This window comes from Coregonus clupeaformis, unplaced genomic scaffold (genome assembly GCF_020615455.1).
Source record: "Coregonus clupeaformis isolate EN_2021a unplaced genomic scaffold, ASM2061545v1 scaf0001, whole genome shotgun sequence".
NCBI lineage: Eukaryota > Metazoa > Chordata > Actinopteri > Salmoniformes > Salmonidae > Coregonus > Coregonus clupeaformis.
The window spans coordinates 1,404,342-1,422,584 of record NW_025533456.1 but is presented as its reverse complement, the minus strand read 5'-3'; the positions used below and the strand labels follow the sequence as shown (position 1 = coordinate 1,422,584).

Below are 18,243 nucleotides of genomic sequence, written 5' to 3'. Positions count from 1 at the left end.
CCTACTGTAGTTACAAGCCGATACCGTGCTAACCTACAACTCTCATGATTTAACTTTACTTAACCATGTGAGTGTCTGACGCCCTTTCCAGACAGTGCACAGTATCATGTCAGAAAAAAGGACTACAAAACATGGAACAATTAAAAAAGTAAGATGCTTCACTAACAATGTGAAAAACCATTTTAAAATACATTAGATACTTTTAGCAGAAATAATCCACATCAAGACAGAACAATGTAATTGTAAAAAATGTATTTGTGCATTTAAAAACGGAACAGAGTCATAATGACCGTCATCATTGTAGTGTTCAACTTACATGAAGTGTAGACTGGATAGATCCATATGCCTTATTTAGCCATGGAGTCAATCCCAACAAATTCACTTTAGTGTAAAACATGATTACAAAACGAAAAGCTTTCAAAAATACATTCTGGTACAAAAAAAGACAAAATACAATTCTAGCTTAATCAAACTAACTGCTCTTCTCCGTTTGTTCTTTTGAAACATTATTATAGTAAAATTGAATTCACGGTGTGAGGTGAAAACGTCCCTGGTTAAATGTGTGCATATACAACAAATAAAGCAACTTAAAGCCATGCAGATCACAAAGCCACTTGAACAAAATAGATCAATAAATACAATGTTATTAATTATGACGATGCTTTTCTATTATTAGGCCTTCCGGCTTTGACTGAAGGCAGGCATTCTGTAGAAACACTGCTTCCTTCCACTAGGTGGAGCTCAAAAGCAAAACACCAGAGCTTGGCGAAGCTACTTAGTACTTTTTTTGGCACTGATGCATTTTTGTTAATTTGACCCTCCTATCAACAACATACCACTGATGCATAGAGTCAGACAGCAATAATAGGGAGGGTGGCAGCATTGACTTTGCAGGGTGCGATTAGTGTCTTTCAACAATAGGAAAACCTAGAAGCCTGCGCCCCAATCAACCCCTAGCCCCCTATGCACTTATTAGGATCTGAGAGGATTGGGTAAGAGTAGCCCAAGAAGCAATATGGTGATACTTCCACCTAGCCCATCAGAGGCTACAGGGAACTAGACAGGTAGAAGCGAAACAGGAGGCAATGTTTGGGCACCGAAGATTAATTTAAACATTGACTGAAGCAGGGAGATGGTGACAAAGATGAACTTTATGGAGATACACATGCACTACAGAAATACCCCATTTGGCAAGTCTGCAACCCACACGTCTGCTATGGACGCCTCACAAGCTCTGACTGACAATAGAGTTGAATAGAAAAACACAGACAGGCACAGGCAACAGTAAACCAGCATGTCTGTCTGGGAGCTACCTGCATAGAGAAAACAAAAGACAACCCTTTCTTTCTCGTCCTTTTGACAACATCCAAGGGACTGTGGTGTGTGACTAAAGGTGTAATGTGTGAGAAATCGAGAGGAAAGAAAGTGAGAAATGAAAAGCGAGACAGGTGTAGACAGGTAAAAGTTGGCATACAGGTTTTTCCCTCTCAATGGCCCAACCGTGGGAAAGAACATCCCTGACTGAGCCCGCTCTTGCGCCATTTCAACAACAGGTTACTTTAAACCAATCTGAATCGCTTTCCAATCCCTCTCTTCCAGACTACAAGGTAGGAAACTGAAGGGGTAAAGGAGTAGCCTGGTCCCAGGTTGGTTTGTGCCATCTTGCAAGCTCCTATGGTCAACATCCTATGGATAATAAAAGTGTTGTTTTACACAATCTCCAATGCAACACCAGGCAGAAACACACAGTAATGCTGCCACAGCATTTATATACAGACCCACCACCTGCACCTTCATCAAGTTCTCCCTGTTCTCCTCCATCTCAACAAACAGGATGTGAGGCTCACTTGCTATTTTTGGAGAGGGGGATGGAGAGTTACTTACAATAAATAAGGATGCAAAGATAAGAAAACAAATGGTTATGTCAAAGGAGGAGGAACATATGGCAACTGACCAGAACTAGGCTGTCTCCCATAATACGGTAACCCACAAGGGACACTCAATGTCACAAACATGAGCAAAACCAAACATCCATCAATCAAATAAGTTATCAGGACACACAACGAGACAACTGTGCTTGGATGTTGATACTAACAGCACAGAAGTCAGTAAGTATAAAAACAAACAAAGCCCAAACAACACACACACAAAATCTAACTCGATAACAAATGTGAGGCACATATCTCAGTTCTTCTTTCCGCACTGAAAATCACATCACTTACTTCCAACGTCAAACCGTTCAATTAAAAAGATAACACATTGAAACAACTATTAAGGCAGCGTTTCCCAAACTTGGTCCTTGGGACCCCAAGGCGTACACGTTTTGGTTTTTGCCCAACACTACACAGCTAATTCAAATGATCAAAGCTTGATGATTAGTTGATTATTTGAATCAGCTGTGTAGTGCTAGGGCAAAAACCAAAGCGTGTACGCCTTGGGGTCCCAAGGACCAAGTTTGGGAAACCCTGAACTAAGGCATTTCAAGAAAAGAAGTTGAAGAAACATCGTCAAGATATCTCTGTGAGGCGCTGTAGCAGGCTGGAGAATCCTGCGGCATGCTGGGACAGCTCGGCCACGCGGTCCACCATTTCCTGGGTGGCAGAGACAGATGGATAGTTTTGTGCTGCCCCCTTTGTCGCCACAACGACAGCCTTCAGGGCCTGACACAGACGCCCACCTGAGGTTGTAACCTACGGAGAGAGAAAGACAAAAATAGATATCTTACCTAAATGTCCTTAATCCCTTTCACCTTGACCTAAATCTCAAATGAATTCTGCTGCAAGCTGTTCTTTATGTTTGACTATCGTATCGAACCCTACATTTGGAATGAAATACAGGGTTGTGTTCATTAGGCATAGAATGGAAGAAAACAGACTGCAACAGGTAGGGACTAGACTACCTAAACTTGCCCTATGAGAAACATACATTTTATTTTTCTGTTTTGCTACAGTGTGCCCTTTTGAACACAAGTCACGACCGTGTCATTTTGGCATGAAATGTGTGCTGACCTTTGCCCTGAGGTCAGGAGAGGTCAGGAGGCGGGAGAGCGTGTCCCCGATGAACACCAGCTTGTGCGCCGTCACGATCAAACTCTTCCCCCGGGAAACAAAGACGCGGGGCGGCTGGTTCCCCTGCACACTGTTGAAGAGCACGTCGATGGAGTCGGCCAGACAGGAGAGGTGGGACAGGCTCTGAGACGAATAGAAGGACAGCAGCTCAGAGTCCTCCAGAGAGAGAGAGATGGGCAGAGGAGGGGAGGGGCTCAACTGGAGAGAGAGACAGAGAGAGTTAGAAATGGGGAGAGCGAGAGACATAGTGGGGAGAGAGAGAGAGAGAGATGCAGTGAGATAGGGCCACCATTGTAATGGCGGGGATGAACATTGTCACTTATGGAACTGCCATGTATTGTGCCATGGGCCCCCATTGTCTATTATGTCAAATACTTAGAATCACAGATGACCTCTTGTTGTGTGGCTATGACACAAGTTGACGCAACCTAAGCCTACAAAAATGCAGACTCTGGGAGAACATTTTAGAGAAAGATAGAGGGAAAAGATAGAGAGAAGCAAAAGAGACATTGAGATGAAGATAGAGATACTGTTATGCTAAACAAGTTGAGTTGATCCAGGCAGGTTGAAACTGGATAAAGTACAGAGAGCAGATTTACTGTCAATGTAACCTACAGTAAGGTAGATCAATGTTGACTCACTGGACTGAAGGACAGAGAAAGCTCATCAGTAAATACACAGAGGGAATCAATCATTAAGCTGAGGCCATAGTTTGTGTATGTGGTGTGAAGATGTGAGAGTGTGTGTATGTGGTGTGAAAATGTGAGAGGATGAGAGTGTGTGTATGTGCGTGGTGATTGGTGTAAAAACAAAGTGTGTGAGAATGACAAGCATGTGTGTGACAATTGGGAGCGTAAGATGTGAGAATGAGTGTGTGCGTGTTATTTACCCTAGGCTCTGTGGTGTGGACAGTCTGGTTTGACCCATTCTCTGTCTGGGCATCTGAGGGAGGCTCTGGCTTTCCCTGCGGAGGAAAGGTGAACATACACTACATCACCAAAAGTATGTGGACACCTGCTCGTCGAACATCTCATTCCAAAATCATGGGCATTAATATGGAGTTGGTCCCCCCTTTGCTGCTATAACAGCCTCCACTCTTCTGGGAAGGCTTTCCACTAGATGTTGAAACATTGCTGCGGGGACTGCTTCCATTCAGCCACCAGAGCATTAGTAAGGTCAGGCACTGATGTTGGGCGATTAGGCCTGGCTCCCAGTCGCAGTTCCACTCCAGAGAAATGTGTTTGATGGGGTTGAGGTAAGGGCTCTGTTCAGGCCAGTCAAGTTCTTCCACACTGATCTCGACAAACCATTTCTGTATTGATCTCGATTTGTGCACGGGGGCATTGTCATGCTGAAACAGGAAAGGGCCTTCCCCAAACTGTTGATACAAAGTTGGAAGCACAGAATCGTCTAGAATGTCATTGTATGCTGTAGTGTTAAGATTTCCCTTCACTGGAACTAAGGGGCCTAGCCCGAACCATGAAAACAGCCCCAGACCATTATTTCTCCTCCACCAAACTTTACAGTTGGCACTATGCATTGGGGCAGGTAGCGTTCTCCTGGCATCCGCCAAACCCAAATTTGTCCGTTGGACTGCCAGATTGTGAAGCGTGATTCATCACTCCAGAGAACGTGTTTCCACTGCTCCAGAGTCCAATGGTGGCGAGCTTTCCACCACTCCAGCTGACGCTTGGCATCGCGCATGGTGATCTTAGGCTTGTGTGCGGCTGCTCGGCCATGGAAACCCATTTCATGAAGCTCCCGACGAACAGTTATTGTGCTGACGTTGCTTCCAGAGGCAGTTTGGAACACGGTAGTGAGTGTTGCTATGCGCTTCAGCACTCGGCGGTCCCGTTTTGTGAGTTTGTGTGGCCTTCCACTTCGCGACTGAGCCGCTGTTGCTCCTAGACAATTCCACTTCACAATAACAGCACTTACAGTTGACCGGGGCAGCTCTAGCAGGGCATACATTTGACAAACTGACTTGTTGGAAAGGTGGCATCCTATGACGGTGCCACGTTGAAAGTCACTAAGCTCTTTAGTAAGGCCATTCTACTGTCAATGTATGTCTATGGAGATCGCATGGCTGTGTGCTCGATTTTATACATCTGTCAGCAACGGGTGTGGCTGAAATGGCAGAATCCACTAATTTGAAGGGGTGTCCACATACTTTTGTATATATAATGTAGATACAACACTTTAGACACAGCTATGGCCCCACAGAGCAGATACTGTCCAATAAAATAACTGGAAGAAGAGGCAAACATACAACAGGAGCACTTATTATTATAAGTCACTCTGAATAAAGGCGTCTGCTTAAAGGGGAAGGGTTTGTACAGTTTGTAGTGGCTGTTTAAAGAAAACCGAACCATGGATTACAGTTTCTGCTGGCCCATAGAATGCTTTCAGTGTGAGGATCTATCTAACCTTGAGTTGTAAAATCCTGAAATCCCCCTAAAACACAATGTAAAATATGTGCCAGCAAGGGAGAGGTGAGAGAGAAACAAAAGCCATCGTAACAAGCAGACTGAAGACTGACCTGCAGTTTCACGTATCCCACACTGTCTCCCACAGGAAGTGGTGCCGGGGCGGGAGTCAGACCTATCCCTGCGTACTCGTTCCCCATCTCCTCCTCTCCATCGCTATGCCCTACCGTAATGGACATGGTAATGGAGGGTTGTGCGGGGGACAGGGGGAATGCTGGCTGCGGGGTCGGGGGTAAAGGTCTCTCCTGGATCCAGCTACTCTTGCGTGGTCCCATACCACTCCCTATGGGTTTGACCTCAGCTACGGGAAGGGCTGGTAGGGGTCTCCGGGAGAGGGAATCCTGGGAAGGGAGGCGGGGCCGCCCCTGGGTCTGTAACAGGATGGTGGAGTCCTCCAGCGCCCGTTGGACCATAGAGAGCAGGGTGTCTGACGGTGGGGCGTGGCCACCGGCGGACAAAGCAGGAAGTAAGTCTGAGAGGCGGGCCCAAGCCTGTTGGAGAGGGGGAGGGACCTCGCTGGGTTGACTCAACTTCCAGATGGACAGGATCTCAGCCAATGAGGTGGCCAGGTCCCTTGAGGAGGCAGGTGTACCCGAGGCAGAGCTCAGCACCGATTGGACGAGGCTGGAAAGCGAGGTTCTCCATTGGACGTCACCAGACCCATTACTGGATACAGACAACCTATGTGTGGAAGATGACGTCGACATCGCCGAAGAGGGCAGGACGTCCAGGGTGAGAGCAGGCATGTTGTAGATGCCACAGTCCGACTCGGAGGTGGAGCCCGGGTCGCTGCCCTCACCCAGCCCCAGCGGAGCGCTCTTCCCTGGGCCGGGGAAAGAGTAGACCTGGCCATGCTCAGTCTCCTCCAGAGGGATGATGGTGGACATGTCCCCCGGGGCCAGGTGTAGGCCAGGAAGTGTGGGAATGCTGTAAACGTCCTCCTCTGATGACGTGTTGATTATTATGGTGGGAACATTGTACACCTGAAAGAGAGTAATGGAGATAAAGACAAAGGGAGGGAGGGAGGGAGAGAGAGAGAAATGGAGAAAGAAAATAAATATTTACTTTCCTCTTGGATATTGCTTTCTGTTTTGCCCCCTGGCCCAGACACCAATTGCTCAGTTAGACAAAATAATGTCTAAAGCACCACTGTAAAGTGCACCAAGATCATTGCACAGGACAATGTGGGTCAATTGCGCATAGCAAGTCTACTATTACCGTTATTGTTCTTCAAGTCATTCTAAGCTCCTATTCAGTAGTACTATTTGTTTTGCATGTACTTTCTAGAGGAACAGAGGGGGAGGAGAAACTAGGAGGAGACTGTATAGCCTGGCCATTACATTCCCACTGCGGTATAGACAGCTGGGTGTGACTGGGAGAAAATAGCAACAGCAGTATTCAGAGCAGACAGACTGGGTGCAGCCGACAGAGAAACAGGTGTGGCAGAGAGAGAAAGACCGACAGAGAGAGGGAGGAGGGGGGAGGGGGAAGGAACAGGTGAAGGAAAGTTGAGCCTAGAGAGAAAGAGGGGGAGTGAGAGAAGAACAGGTGAGGGAAGGTTGCGAGCTGAGGGGGGAAAGGGAGGAGAGGGAGAGAGAGAAACATGGAGTTAGAGAGAGGAGGGAGAAAAAAGAGAGGGAGTGAGAGGAGGAGAGAGATGGTGTCTGCACTGTAGAGGAAGAATCCTGACTGACCTCTGACTCTAGGTCAGTGTGTGGGGGGAGGGAGCGGGGGGTGTTGTAGATGTTCTCATCGTCACACAACGCTGCTGGGGCTGGCCGCTGCCACCTACTGCTGGGAGGAGTATCATACACCTAGTAGACCAGGCACAAGACAGCAGGTTATAAGCACAAGGTCACAATGTCAGCTATATAGTTCACATTGGTTAACTAGGGTTGGAGTTTTTCCTGACTACATGACTTGACGGGGGAAAACTCTGGGACCTAATCATGACAAGAGATTGTCTTTCTCGCTCACCTGTTCATTGAGGTTCTCGTCATCAGGATCTGCATACGCTCTGTCCTCTCCTTTCTTATTCTGCCCATTCTTCTTCTTTTCATCCGACGTCATCCTTCCATCTTTGCTCTTCTGCTGCAAGGGTACAGGAGTGGACTGGGGAGTGGAGAGGGCAGGCTTAGAGGTGGATACAGGGGCTCCAGACTGGGGCAACTCTTTTCTGGTGACCCCCCTCACTGGAGGGGCTGGAGGAGGGGGCTTACGGGCAAAGTTTGGTGACCTGGGCACTCTGCCTTGTCCCTCTCCTGGTCTGGCCAGCAATGGAGACCCCCTGAGGGGGGTAGCCGGAGCTAGCTTCCCCCTGGCGATGGGAGGGGTGGAGGGTACACCCCCCTGACCTCTGGGGGTCCCTGGGGTTTTGGGGGTCACGCCTTTCAGCTGAGGTTTGGGGGATCCCAGTGCAGGGACGGGTGGAGTCCTGAGAATCCCTGCTCCCACAGCGGTGGGGGTCTGGTACATCATTCCAGGGGTGTCCTGTGCCAGTTTGGATTGAGGGGTGAGGGGCTTGAGGGGGGCCCCCCCACCCCCATTAACCTGTGAAGGGGTGAGGCTCTGAGCCTCCAGGATCCTGGTAGCGATGGGGGTGACCTGGGTCACCACGGCCACCCCTGCTGCCCCTCCTGTGGGGGTCTGGTAGACCTCCTCGCTGGGCAGTACAGTACCTTTGGGGACAAGGTAACAGCCATCAGAGTGGCCTACGGCCGCTACGGTCTCCCTGGGGACCAGGTAGGTGTTGTCCTCTAGCCTCTCTGGAGCTAGACCCACCGCCCGGGGCATCCCACTGGGGGCCAGGTAGACATTCTCTGGGCCAGGGGCTCCAGCCAGACCCCCTGGTGCTCTGTGGTAGTGGAGCCCAAGAGGCGTGGGGGTGGAGGGGGTCTGGTAAAGTGTCCCGGCTGAGTCTGTATCTCTGCCTCGGAGGGAGGGCGAGCGCGGGCGCCCTGTCACCCCCACGTCCCAATCGGGTAGGGGGCGTGTACCAGAGCTGGAGCGGGAACGGGGGCGACCCCCTACCTCGGCCTGCCGGAGCACCCCTGGTCTAGAGGCGACAGGCACCGCCCCTGGGCTCTGGTACAGGGCCTCCCCCAGCCTAGGTGGGGTGCGGTAGACCCCGTCTACGTCCTCCGTGGAGACTGCCGTGCGGGCCAGGGGGCCAGGGGAGAGGTACACAGAGTCTTCGCTGGGGGGTCGGGGGTCCGACCCCAGGGCAGTGTGGAGGAGGCGGAGGCGGTTGGCGGGTGCAATGCCCTGGCGCCCGTGGAGGGAGCAGAGCCACCAGCCAGGACCCCCTCCCTGTTCCTGTTCTAGAACCATCAGGATGTCCCCCTTCCGGAAGGCCAGCTCCTCAGGGCTCTCTGCTGCATTGTCAAACAGGGCCTTCGCCAGCACCGTCTGAGGGGGAAGGGTGGGGGGGGACATGGACAGGAAAAATATATAACACAGAAATAATTTACGACACAGTAATTACTCAGAAATAAGAGATTCACAAACACCCATTACTATCGCAGCGTTAATCCAGAGTTTTTCCTAGTTAAAACTTTGGGCACTAGTCATCGGGGGCATTGATGACACGAATGCACACACAGAGACAGTCTAACATCACACTGGGAAGCATACATCTACATACTGACCGGACTGCACACAGACAAATGCATTGACTTGACGCCAAGAAAGAGATTGAGAATAGCTGATTGTATAACAGTGTAAGTGAATAGAAGAGCTAAAGATGAGGAAGGAGGAGAAAAACAAAGACAGTGTGGTGCTGAGAGAGAGAGAGTGATGTTAATATTTATTGTTTATTTCACTTGCTTTGGCAATGTTAACATACGTTTCCCAAGCCAATAAAGCCCTTAAATTGAATTGAATTGAGAGAGAGAGAGAACATTCAGAGCATTCAAAGTCCCATCATACTGATATAAGTGCTGAATCACTGTATACTTAGTTACTGCATACAGTAATTATAGGGTGAGTAGAAAGACAGTCAGAGGAGGGAGGAATGATTTAAAAGACAAGAGGAGTAAATGGTAATGAGAAAAGAGAGGGATGGAGGGAGCGAGAGAGGGAGGGAAGGGGGAAGGGGGGCAACATCTGTCCCTAGTTTGGGGTTTAATTGCCGTCCCTTGGCCCTCCTCTCTTCTTCTCCTTTTCAAAACCCTAACCCCCTGGGGATTGGCTATAGAGACAACAAGCTGAGCCCTGGGCTGCGTTCAGTAGGAAGGAAATATTTTCCCCAAAAAAATTAAGTGTCCGATCTTGTCCTATTAGAACACAATGTTTTGTTTTCAGTTGCAAAATGTTTTGCTACGGTTTGCACTACTGAACACCACCCAGAGCTAGGAGCTCTACTCGGAAACGTTACTGCTGGAAACAGCAGCGCAAGTGGATGGAAGCCAGGGCAATGTTAAATTACTTAAAAACCACATCCTTCATTCCCTGCCTTCCCTGAATAATGTAATCACTGATTTGAGAGTATTGGATAGGGACAACAAAAAGGTTCACTTCAGCCAATGGCCTTTCACCGATCCAGTTATGTCATATCAGTGATTCTCCCAAAGAAGGATGATGCATTTTTGAAGTATTCAAACACGGCCCTGGTTTGAAAAATAACTACAGTGGGGGAAAGTAGTCAGCCACCAATTGTGCAAGTTCTCCCACTTAAAAAAGATGAGAGAGGCCTGTAATTTTCATCATAGGTACACGTCAACTATGACAGACAAAATGAGAAAAAAAATTCCAGAAAATCACATTGTAGGATTTTTTTAGGAATTTATTTGCAAATTATGGTGGAAAATAAGTATTTGGTCAATAACAAAAGTTTCTCAATACTTTGTTATATACCCTTTGTTGGCAATGACACAGGTCAAACGTTTTCTGTAAGTCTTCACAAGGTTTTCACACACTGTTGCTGGTATTTTGGCCCATTCCTCCATGCAGATCTCCTCTAGAGCAGTGATGTTTTGGGGCTGTCGCTGGGCAACACGGACTTTCAACTCCCTCCAAAGATTTTCTATGGGGTTGAGATATGGAGACTGGCTAGACCACTCCAGGACCTTGAAATGCTTCTTACGAAGCCACTCCTTCGTTGCCCAGGCGGTGTGTTTGGGATCATTGTCATGCTGAAAGACCCAGCCACGTTTCATCTTCAATGCCCTTGCTGATGGAAGGTTTTCACTCAAAATCTCACGATACATGGCCCCATTAATTCTTTCCTTTACACGGATCAGTCGTCCTGGTCGCTTTGCAGAAAAACAACCCCAAAGCATGATGTTTCCACCCCCATGCTTCACAGTAGGTATGGTGTTCTTTGGATGCAACTCAGCATTCTTTGTCCTCCAAACACGACGAGTTGAGTTTTTACCAAAAAGTTCTATTTTGGTTTCATCTGACCATATGACATTCTCCCAATCCTCTTCTGGATCATCCAAATGCACTCTAGCAAACTTCAGACGGGCCTGGACATGTACTGGCTTAAGCAGGGGGACACGTCTGGCACTGCAGGATTTGAATCCCTGGCGGCGTAGTGTGTTACTGATGGTAGGCTTTGTTACTTTGGTCCCAGCTCTCTGCAGGTCATTCACTAGGTCCCCCCGTGTGGTTCTGGGATTTTGGCTCACCGTTCTTGTGATCATTTTGACCCCACGGGGTGAGATCTTGCGTGGAGCCCCAGATCGAGGGAGATTATCAGTGGTCTTGTATGTCTTCCATTTCCTAATAATTGCTCCCACAGTTGATTTCTTCAAACCAAGCTGCTTACCTATTGCAGATTCAGTCTTCCCAGCCTGGTGCAGGTCTACAATTTTGTTTCTGGTGTCCTTTGACAGCTCTTTGGTCTTGGCCATAGTGGAGTTTGGAGTGTGACTGTTTGAGGTTGTGGACAGGTGTATTTTATACTGATAACAAGTTCAAACAGGTGCCATTAATACAGGTAATGAGTGGAGGACAGAGGAGCCTCTTAAAGAAGAAGTTACAGGTCTGTGAGAGCCAGAAATCTTGCTTGTTTGTAGGTGACCAAATACTTATTTTCCACCATAATTTGCAAATAAATTCATTTAAAATCCTACAATGTGATTTTCTGGATTTTTTTTCTTCTCATTTTGTCTGTCATAGTTGACGTGTACCTATGATGAAAATTACAGGCCTCTCTCATCTTTTTAAGTGGGAGAACTTGCACAATTGGTGGCTGACTAAATACTTTTTTTCCCCCCACTGAATAGTGCCATGTCACCAGTTGGGCTCCTTTCATCAGTGCCCGCTTTACCCACCATCTCTCATACAAAAAGTGTGCGCACGCACACTCACACCCACCCACGTCACACAGACATGCACATACACACTCACAGGCAAACACACACACGATTGGTACTCACAGAGAGGGACATGTTTGCTCTTCCTCAGACAGTGCTCCTGTCAGAATGTTGGGTCAGGCTCACAAACAGACAGGGTCCTCCATCTATAACCAAGAGGTGAACTGTGGATTGCTGCGGAGTCCAAACACACGATCTGAGTTGTGTTCAAGGGCAACACCACCAGCCTCATTCAAGGCTGCGAGATGTCCTGCCTTCTTCGCTCACCAAAGCCCATAGGGTTGTTCTGTGTTGAGGGCATGATTGAACTGCTTCTTCTTGGCTCAGTGTTGTTGACTGTTCTTGAGATGAAACTTAGAAAAGCCAGTTCGGCCAGATTGTGATGTCATCATCATATTACACTGAAGGAGAATCCTAGTCAGGGAAATGATGATAAAATCGTTAGTGTTGTTCTGTCACTTTGTAAACAACATACAAGTCTAGATTCTTAGATTATGTCAATGTCTATCACTTATCTATAGCCAATTCATAACTTCAGTATTTTTACCATGTCCCATGTTGTGGTCACACACCCATGATTTATAAGACTCACACTACTCCTTTCGACAACATCAGCAATTACAAATTCCAAGGGTACATCATGAGGTTGGAGTAAGATCTTTCAGATAAAAAGGCCCAACTGACTGGAATAATTTACCTATAGAAAGCAGGTCATTAAAATCACACAGTGTATTTAAGAAAGCCCTTTTGTCAAATGTAAAGAACGAACTGCGTTTTTGACTAATAGAAACATCACCATGTGAAGATATTTGTAAATATGTATGTACTGTATATATTATAGGTATTTCGTTTTAGTAGTAGTTGTAGCAGTAGTTTTTATTAGTTGTAGGCCTATTAGTAATTGTACAACAACGGTCTATGCTGTTAATGTACTTTAAAAATATATATATATATATATATATATATATATATATATATATATATATATAATTATTTAATTATTATTAGCCAGTAGTTGGCATATTATTCTTGTCACTAAGTGTTGTTGTTTTTGTATTTTCCTTTGGACACTCTTGAAAACAAGCATCTGAAAACGTTACCCCAATGACAGATTTACAGTTGAAATGTAAGCATTCAAACTATGTAGCAAGCGTTATTAGAATAATGCAAATCAAATAATGACAGCAATTATTATTCTGTAAAAACTTAATTTACAGCATAAAACTCCGAGGTTGTGTATCAAGTTACCAGGCAGTGGGATCAGTTAGTCAGGACGAAATGTTTGACCATGGCATGGATTGACTCAGATGACATAAATATTTGCTAACAAACGTTAGCTAGCCCCCTAAAGTTAGCAAGCAGCTCACCCTATCGCTGATCAAATAAAAGTGAATACATATTCAATATTTTGTTAGCTCACAATTTGGCCCACATTATCCACGTATCTAAATCGATGGAGCAGAGGCTAGCTTTCTACTGTAACGTAAGCTGCTAGCTAGCTTGGCTAGCTTATAGCCCAATGGGCAAAACAAAAGGGGGCATTAAATCAGTTCGCTAGCAAGCAAAACTTCAGTCTGCATTCAAATGACACTCTCTTATTGTTTTGTTAGCTAGCGTACTTACCCTTGATGAAATATAAACAGTTCATGTAATACTCGAGAAAAGAAAGACAGCTATCGAGCGTTCCCTTATTTCAGTAGAGGGAATTCGTGGCAAACGAGGTTTTTCTCTTATGTCTCCCTCCGGAGAAGGACTACGTAATTGGATACGACTGTCTTGCGGTAAACGCGCAAGATTTTGAGGATGGAGAAACCTAAGATTACAGCTCCGCCTTCAGCATTTCATTCGGGAGACTGGGTAAGGTGCTTTCACACACACAGAGAGTTGAGTCTGGGCCATTTTCACCTGGCAAGGAGAGATGCTGTAACCAACTAAGTACGTTTAATGTTAGTAGATGGCAAAGCAAGAAGTTGTTATATGCTATTTGCTTTGCTGCGCCATGCTGCGGGTTTTTGGATTCTGTGTGAATGGAGCATAGGCTACCGTATAGACGGCAGTACAGGCGCAATATCAATGGAGGCATTTGTAAATAAAGCAGTACACCCAGGATATTTCTTTTATTTTGGAAAGGTACCGGAAACGTCGTCTTTAAACTCGTGTTTTTGTTCCTGTCTTCTGTCACTGGACGTAAAGGACTTTGCACTTACATTTTGTAAACCAACGTTACGCCAAACCTTGATTATTGGTGTTGCATGTAGCGTTAATGATCAGAAGGGCAAAGGTAAGGGAATATCACTTTATTTTGTATTCAACATAACACTGTACTACTTGTATGCTTGCACAATTCAACTTTCACCTAATTTCTGCTCTTCATAAGCAAGCTCGTCTAGACACTGATCGCCACAGTAAGGAAGCATATAAAGACATCATGGATAAAGCAATGCAATAACTAAGGGACCTAGTAACTAAGGCATAATGTTTTGAAAGGTTCAGTTGTGGGTTGGCACCCTGCATTTGTGTGCCTACTGTATGTGTGTGCATTGATAAATCTTCTCTCTTTCCAGGTAATGCTGAGGTGTTTTGTTAGCAGATGCTTTTTGACAAATCCTGTCGCAGGTCAAACAAGAAAGATGTCTGGGGGCAGTCTTGCTGGGTCTCAAAGCAGTCTTTCAGGGAAGGTTGCCATAGTGACTGCCTCCACCGATGGGTAAGGAATGGCTGTTCCAACCGTTTTGCTGCGGATGTATTTCATTTGTTTATAGTGAATTGCCCTCAGGCTCTGGTCCTATGGTGAGTTTTTCGTGACCGCTTGGCCTCACCTGGAAAAACTCTGGGCACTTAGTTAGCATATCGGGAGTCCTATAGGGCGGCGCATAATTGGCCCAGCGTAGTCCGGGTTAGGGGGGGGGGGTTGGCCGGGGTAGGCCGTCATTGTAAATAAGAATTTGTTCTTACCTGACTTGCCTAGTTAAATAAAAATAAAATACAAATATATATATTTTTAAAGTGTCTAGAGAACAGGGGCCAGAGTTTTTCCTGCTCAGGCCACACAGTCAGAGAAAACTCTGGGCCTTACATCATGCTCAACATACATGCCTCCTTCTCCTACAGACTGTCTTCTTCTTCTTCTTCTTCTTCTCTTCCAGAATTGGTCTGGCTGCAGCTCAGGCTCTGGGGCAGAGAGGGGCTCACGTTGTGGTGAGCAGCAGACGTCAGTCCAACGTGGACAAAGCCGTGGCACTATTGCAGAGTGAGAAGATACAAGTGACTGGGATGACTTGCAACGTTGGGAAAAGTGAAGACAGAGAAAGACTGGTTAACATGGTAAAGAAAAAGCCAATACATTTTGCTAGCAGGTGCACCCAGAGTAGACATCAGTTGATCATTCTGTCTTGGCCTGTTAAAAGGGGATCAGAACGTGACAATTTCGTATTCAAATTCTATTCATTCAAATGATGTGACAACCATCACACTCAACTTCACCACAGTGACATTCCAGCACAGCACTGATACTGTAGTTTCCACTTCTTGACACAGAGTCAAAGGCACAGCCATCAGTCACATGCCCATACTGAATGTCATTGTTATTTTTCCCCATTCTGTTTAGACAGTGGAACATTGTGGTGGTATTGACATCCTGGTCTCAAACGCAGCAGTCAACCCTTTCTTTGGGAACATCATGGACTCCACAGAAGCAGTCTGGGATAAGGTTCGTTATGCGTCCAAGCATCTTACAAATGTTTTGAAAAGCAACTGGACCTATAATCTGTCCCATATACTGAAGCCTTGATGCAATGAAAATATGTAACAAAAGTGTTACATGGCTAACAGTACCACATTTCCCTTAGATTTCAATTTAACAAGTTATTTCAAGTATTCAGTAAGTTGTGTAATAATTGTGTGATAATAAGTATTCAGTGGTTGATTTAACATAGATGCTTAAGTATTCATTGGTTGGTTTAACATAGATGCTTAAGTGTTCATTGGTTGGTTTAACATAGATGCTTAAGTATTCATTGGTTGGTTTAACATAGATGCTTAAGTATTCATTGGTTGGTTTAACATAGATGCTTTGTTGTTTACATGCTCTTATGCTGTACTTTTCAACTCCACTCTTCACACAGATCCTGGATGTGAATGTTAAGGCAGCCTTTCTTATGACCCAACTGGTGGTGCCTCACATGGAGAAGAGGGGGTGAGAAAGAGAGAAAGAGAGAGAGGATATAAATAATGAATTAGGAAAGTGTTTTGTGAACTATACAAATTACAATGTATGTGTTTTCCAGGGGTGGGAGTGTTGTGTTCGTGTCCTCTGTCGCCGGCTACCAGCCTATGCAGGTAAGCTCCTCTGATTTTCCCTCTGAATGGCTATCGTGTCGATCATCTCAGAATTAGTTTTTGTGTGTGCTAATGTTGTGTAGTGTTACATTAGATCAATTTGCATTGGTATGAATAATTATTTGTTCAACATGACCTTTGACCCCCCACCACCACCAGGCCCTGGGTCCTTACAGTGTGAGTAAGACGGCCCTGTTAGGACTAACCAGAGCCCTGGCCCCCGAACTGGCCCAGAGCCACATCCGGGTCAACTGTGTGGCCCCCGGCGTCATCAAGACCCGCTTCAGCCAAGCAGTGAGGATCCCCTCCCTTTCTATTCTGTCATCTTTACCGGTTTACTCTTTTAATCTTTGCTTACCCTCCTCACCCCCACTCCTCTATTTCAATCACTCTTTTAACCGTTGTTTTCCTATCTTTTACGTCTATCATTCATACGGAGAGAAGGGAGTTTTTGATTATGCTGTGTTTTATTCTCTCTCAGTTGTGGCAGGACGAAGACATTGTGGACGAGTTCAAGAAGCAGCTTAGCATTAAAAGGTTGCCTTCAACTTCATTCTTAGGGTACATCGTTTAGTTTAGGGTACATTCTTACCCTTGAGTGTTATTGTTTTTATGCAGTGTGTCCACAAATGTGTCTGACCCATTGTGACTGAATTGGTAGAATTTGCTTGTGTAACAGTGAAAGAAATGTTGCAGTGTTGTTGACGTCATATCTGTATTTGGCCATCTTTATGCATGTTCACCATGGTGGCCTGTTTGATTTGTTATTTGTGTACTATTCTCCCAGGGTTGGGGAGCCAGAGGAGATAGGTGGAGTGATCGCCTTCCTGTGCTCTAAGGATGCATCCTACATCACTGGAGAGACCATCACTGTGACTGGAGGGATGAGCTGCAGGTTGTGAGACTAGTCGGGCTGGAAAGTGTCAATAGAATCTGGCCACGCTGACTGACTGTGACACTCAAAGGAAACATAATGCTTGTACTATAAGAATGGACTGTAAGACAGGTAGATTTACTCTACATTGCAGAGGAATGGAATCCTCTAAGACTGTAGTGACCTGAGGACACTAAGGCAGGAAGTGGACAGTGTTGACACCACTGCTGAGATTATTACTGACTTTCTTGGTATCTTTTTAAGTGGGCTCAATACCTCGTGAGTTATTAACAAATTAACACCATGTTTTTTACTACACTTTAAAGACTGTCACAGCATTTCTGAGCTCACAAGCAGGGTCCAAACGTCTGTTTTAGCTCCGTCCCACCATCTCAAGCCATTTGAAAGTAGAACTGCATTGCCTTAATAAACAGGAGTTAATAACACTGTCATACATGTTTGAGTGTTGTACTTCATAAATATAGATATGGGAAGTAGTGAAACCCAGAGAAGCCAAAATAAGTTTTGAATACACATTTATTTTACGGTACACAATGAATTGTAGTTCTTTACCCTGTAAAAGACATTGGACGTGTGAAAAATAACAATATTATTTGGCATATGCATTCATTTTACTTTGATTCGTTATTCACTTTTTGAAGGTCCTGTATCTGTTATTACAGCTTTAAAACATTGAGGTTGGATGCCCATAATAAGATACAAAAAGTACACATTGAAATACCACTCATTTACAGAGTGGTAAAGTGCATAAATTAATTTACATATTTGACAAATACTTAAAATAATTGAAAAACAAAACGCTTTCCTCCAACAAATTTGTGCAAGTTGTTGCCTCGGTTATCACAACCAGGCATCAATATCTAATGATAGTGAGCTGAAAGAAAATGACAATAGAACTCTATTACTTATCTATAATAATTATAACCAAATGAATTAGCAAAACTCTTTTCTCAACCAATTTGTGCAAGTTGTTGCCTCATAGTTATCAAAGCCATCAATGTGTGAAGATATTCCTATAAGCCCCCCAAAAAATAATTGTTGGACCATTGAACTTACAATTACAGCACAGGTAGTAAAGTATTGGTGACATAGGTCAATTATCCTGACTTCACAATAAAAGTCACTGAGAAAAAAAT

At 45.4% G+C, this 18,243-nt stretch overlaps 2 protein-coding genes across 3 annotated transcripts; one reads left to right on the top strand and one right to left on the bottom strand.

Annotated features, from left to right (window-relative positions):
- Positions 1–235: 235 nt before the first annotated feature.
- Positions 236–13,856, bottom strand: LOC123482965 (embryonal Fyn-associated substrate-like). The gene is made up of 9 exons (XM_045212210.1): positions 13,498–13,856; positions 11,938–12,288; positions 7,532–8,962; positions 7,249–7,368; positions 5,608–6,537; positions 3,958–4,032; positions 3,009–3,266; positions 2,462–2,690; positions 236–2,305 (listed from the first exon to the last, which is right to left on the bottom strand). The coding sequence occupies exons 2-8, from the start codon at positions 11,947–11,949 to the stop codon at positions 2,508–2,510; spliced, it is 3,009 nt and encodes a 1,002-aa protein (XP_045068145.1). The 5' UTR covers positions 11,950–12,288; positions 13,498–13,856; the 3' UTR covers positions 236–2,305; positions 2,462–2,507.
- A 179-nt stretch (positions 13,857–14,035) lies between these two features.
- LOC123482966 (dehydrogenase/reductase SDR family member 4-like) lies at positions 14,036–17,538 on the top strand. 2 transcript variants are annotated; one of them, XM_045212212.1, is made up of 9 exons: positions 14,036–14,155; positions 14,439–14,581; positions 15,021–15,198; positions 15,482–15,583; positions 15,999–16,069; positions 16,161–16,212; positions 16,372–16,506; positions 16,694–16,749; positions 17,000–17,538. In XM_045212212.1, the coding sequence occupies exons 1-9, from the start codon at positions 14,138–14,140 to the stop codon at positions 17,112–17,114; spliced, it is 870 nt and encodes a 289-aa protein (XP_045068147.1). In that variant the 5' UTR covers positions 14,036–14,137; the 3' UTR covers positions 17,115–17,538. The 2 variants fall into 2 exon arrangements, with proteins under 2 accessions (XP_045068147.1, XP_045068146.1); XM_045212211.1 differs by having other exon boundaries at positions 16,694–16,773.
- The last annotated feature ends 705 nt before the right edge of the window (positions 17,539–18,243 follow it).

Excerpts from the sequence above, each read along its gene's own strand:
- LOC123482966 (XM_045212211.1), top strand. Across the intron at positions 15,199-15,481 it reads GAGAAAGACTGGTTAACATG|ACAGTGGAACATTGTGGTGG; the intron begins GTAAAGAAAAAG and ends CATTCTGTTTAG. Across the intron at positions 15,584-15,998 it reads CAGAAGCAGTCTGGGATAAG|ATCCTGGATGTGAATGTTAA; the intron begins GTTCGTTATGCG and ends CTCTTCACACAG.
- LOC123482965 (XM_045212210.1), bottom strand. Across the intron at positions 7,369-7,531 it reads ACGAGAACCTCAATGAACAG|GTGTATGATACTCCTCCCAG; the intron begins GTGAGCGAGAAA and ends CTGGTCTACTAG. Across the intron at positions 4,033-5,607 it reads TGGGATACGTGAAACTGCAG|GGAAAGCCAGAGCCTCCCTC; the intron begins GTCAGTCTTCAG and ends TTTCCTCCGCAG.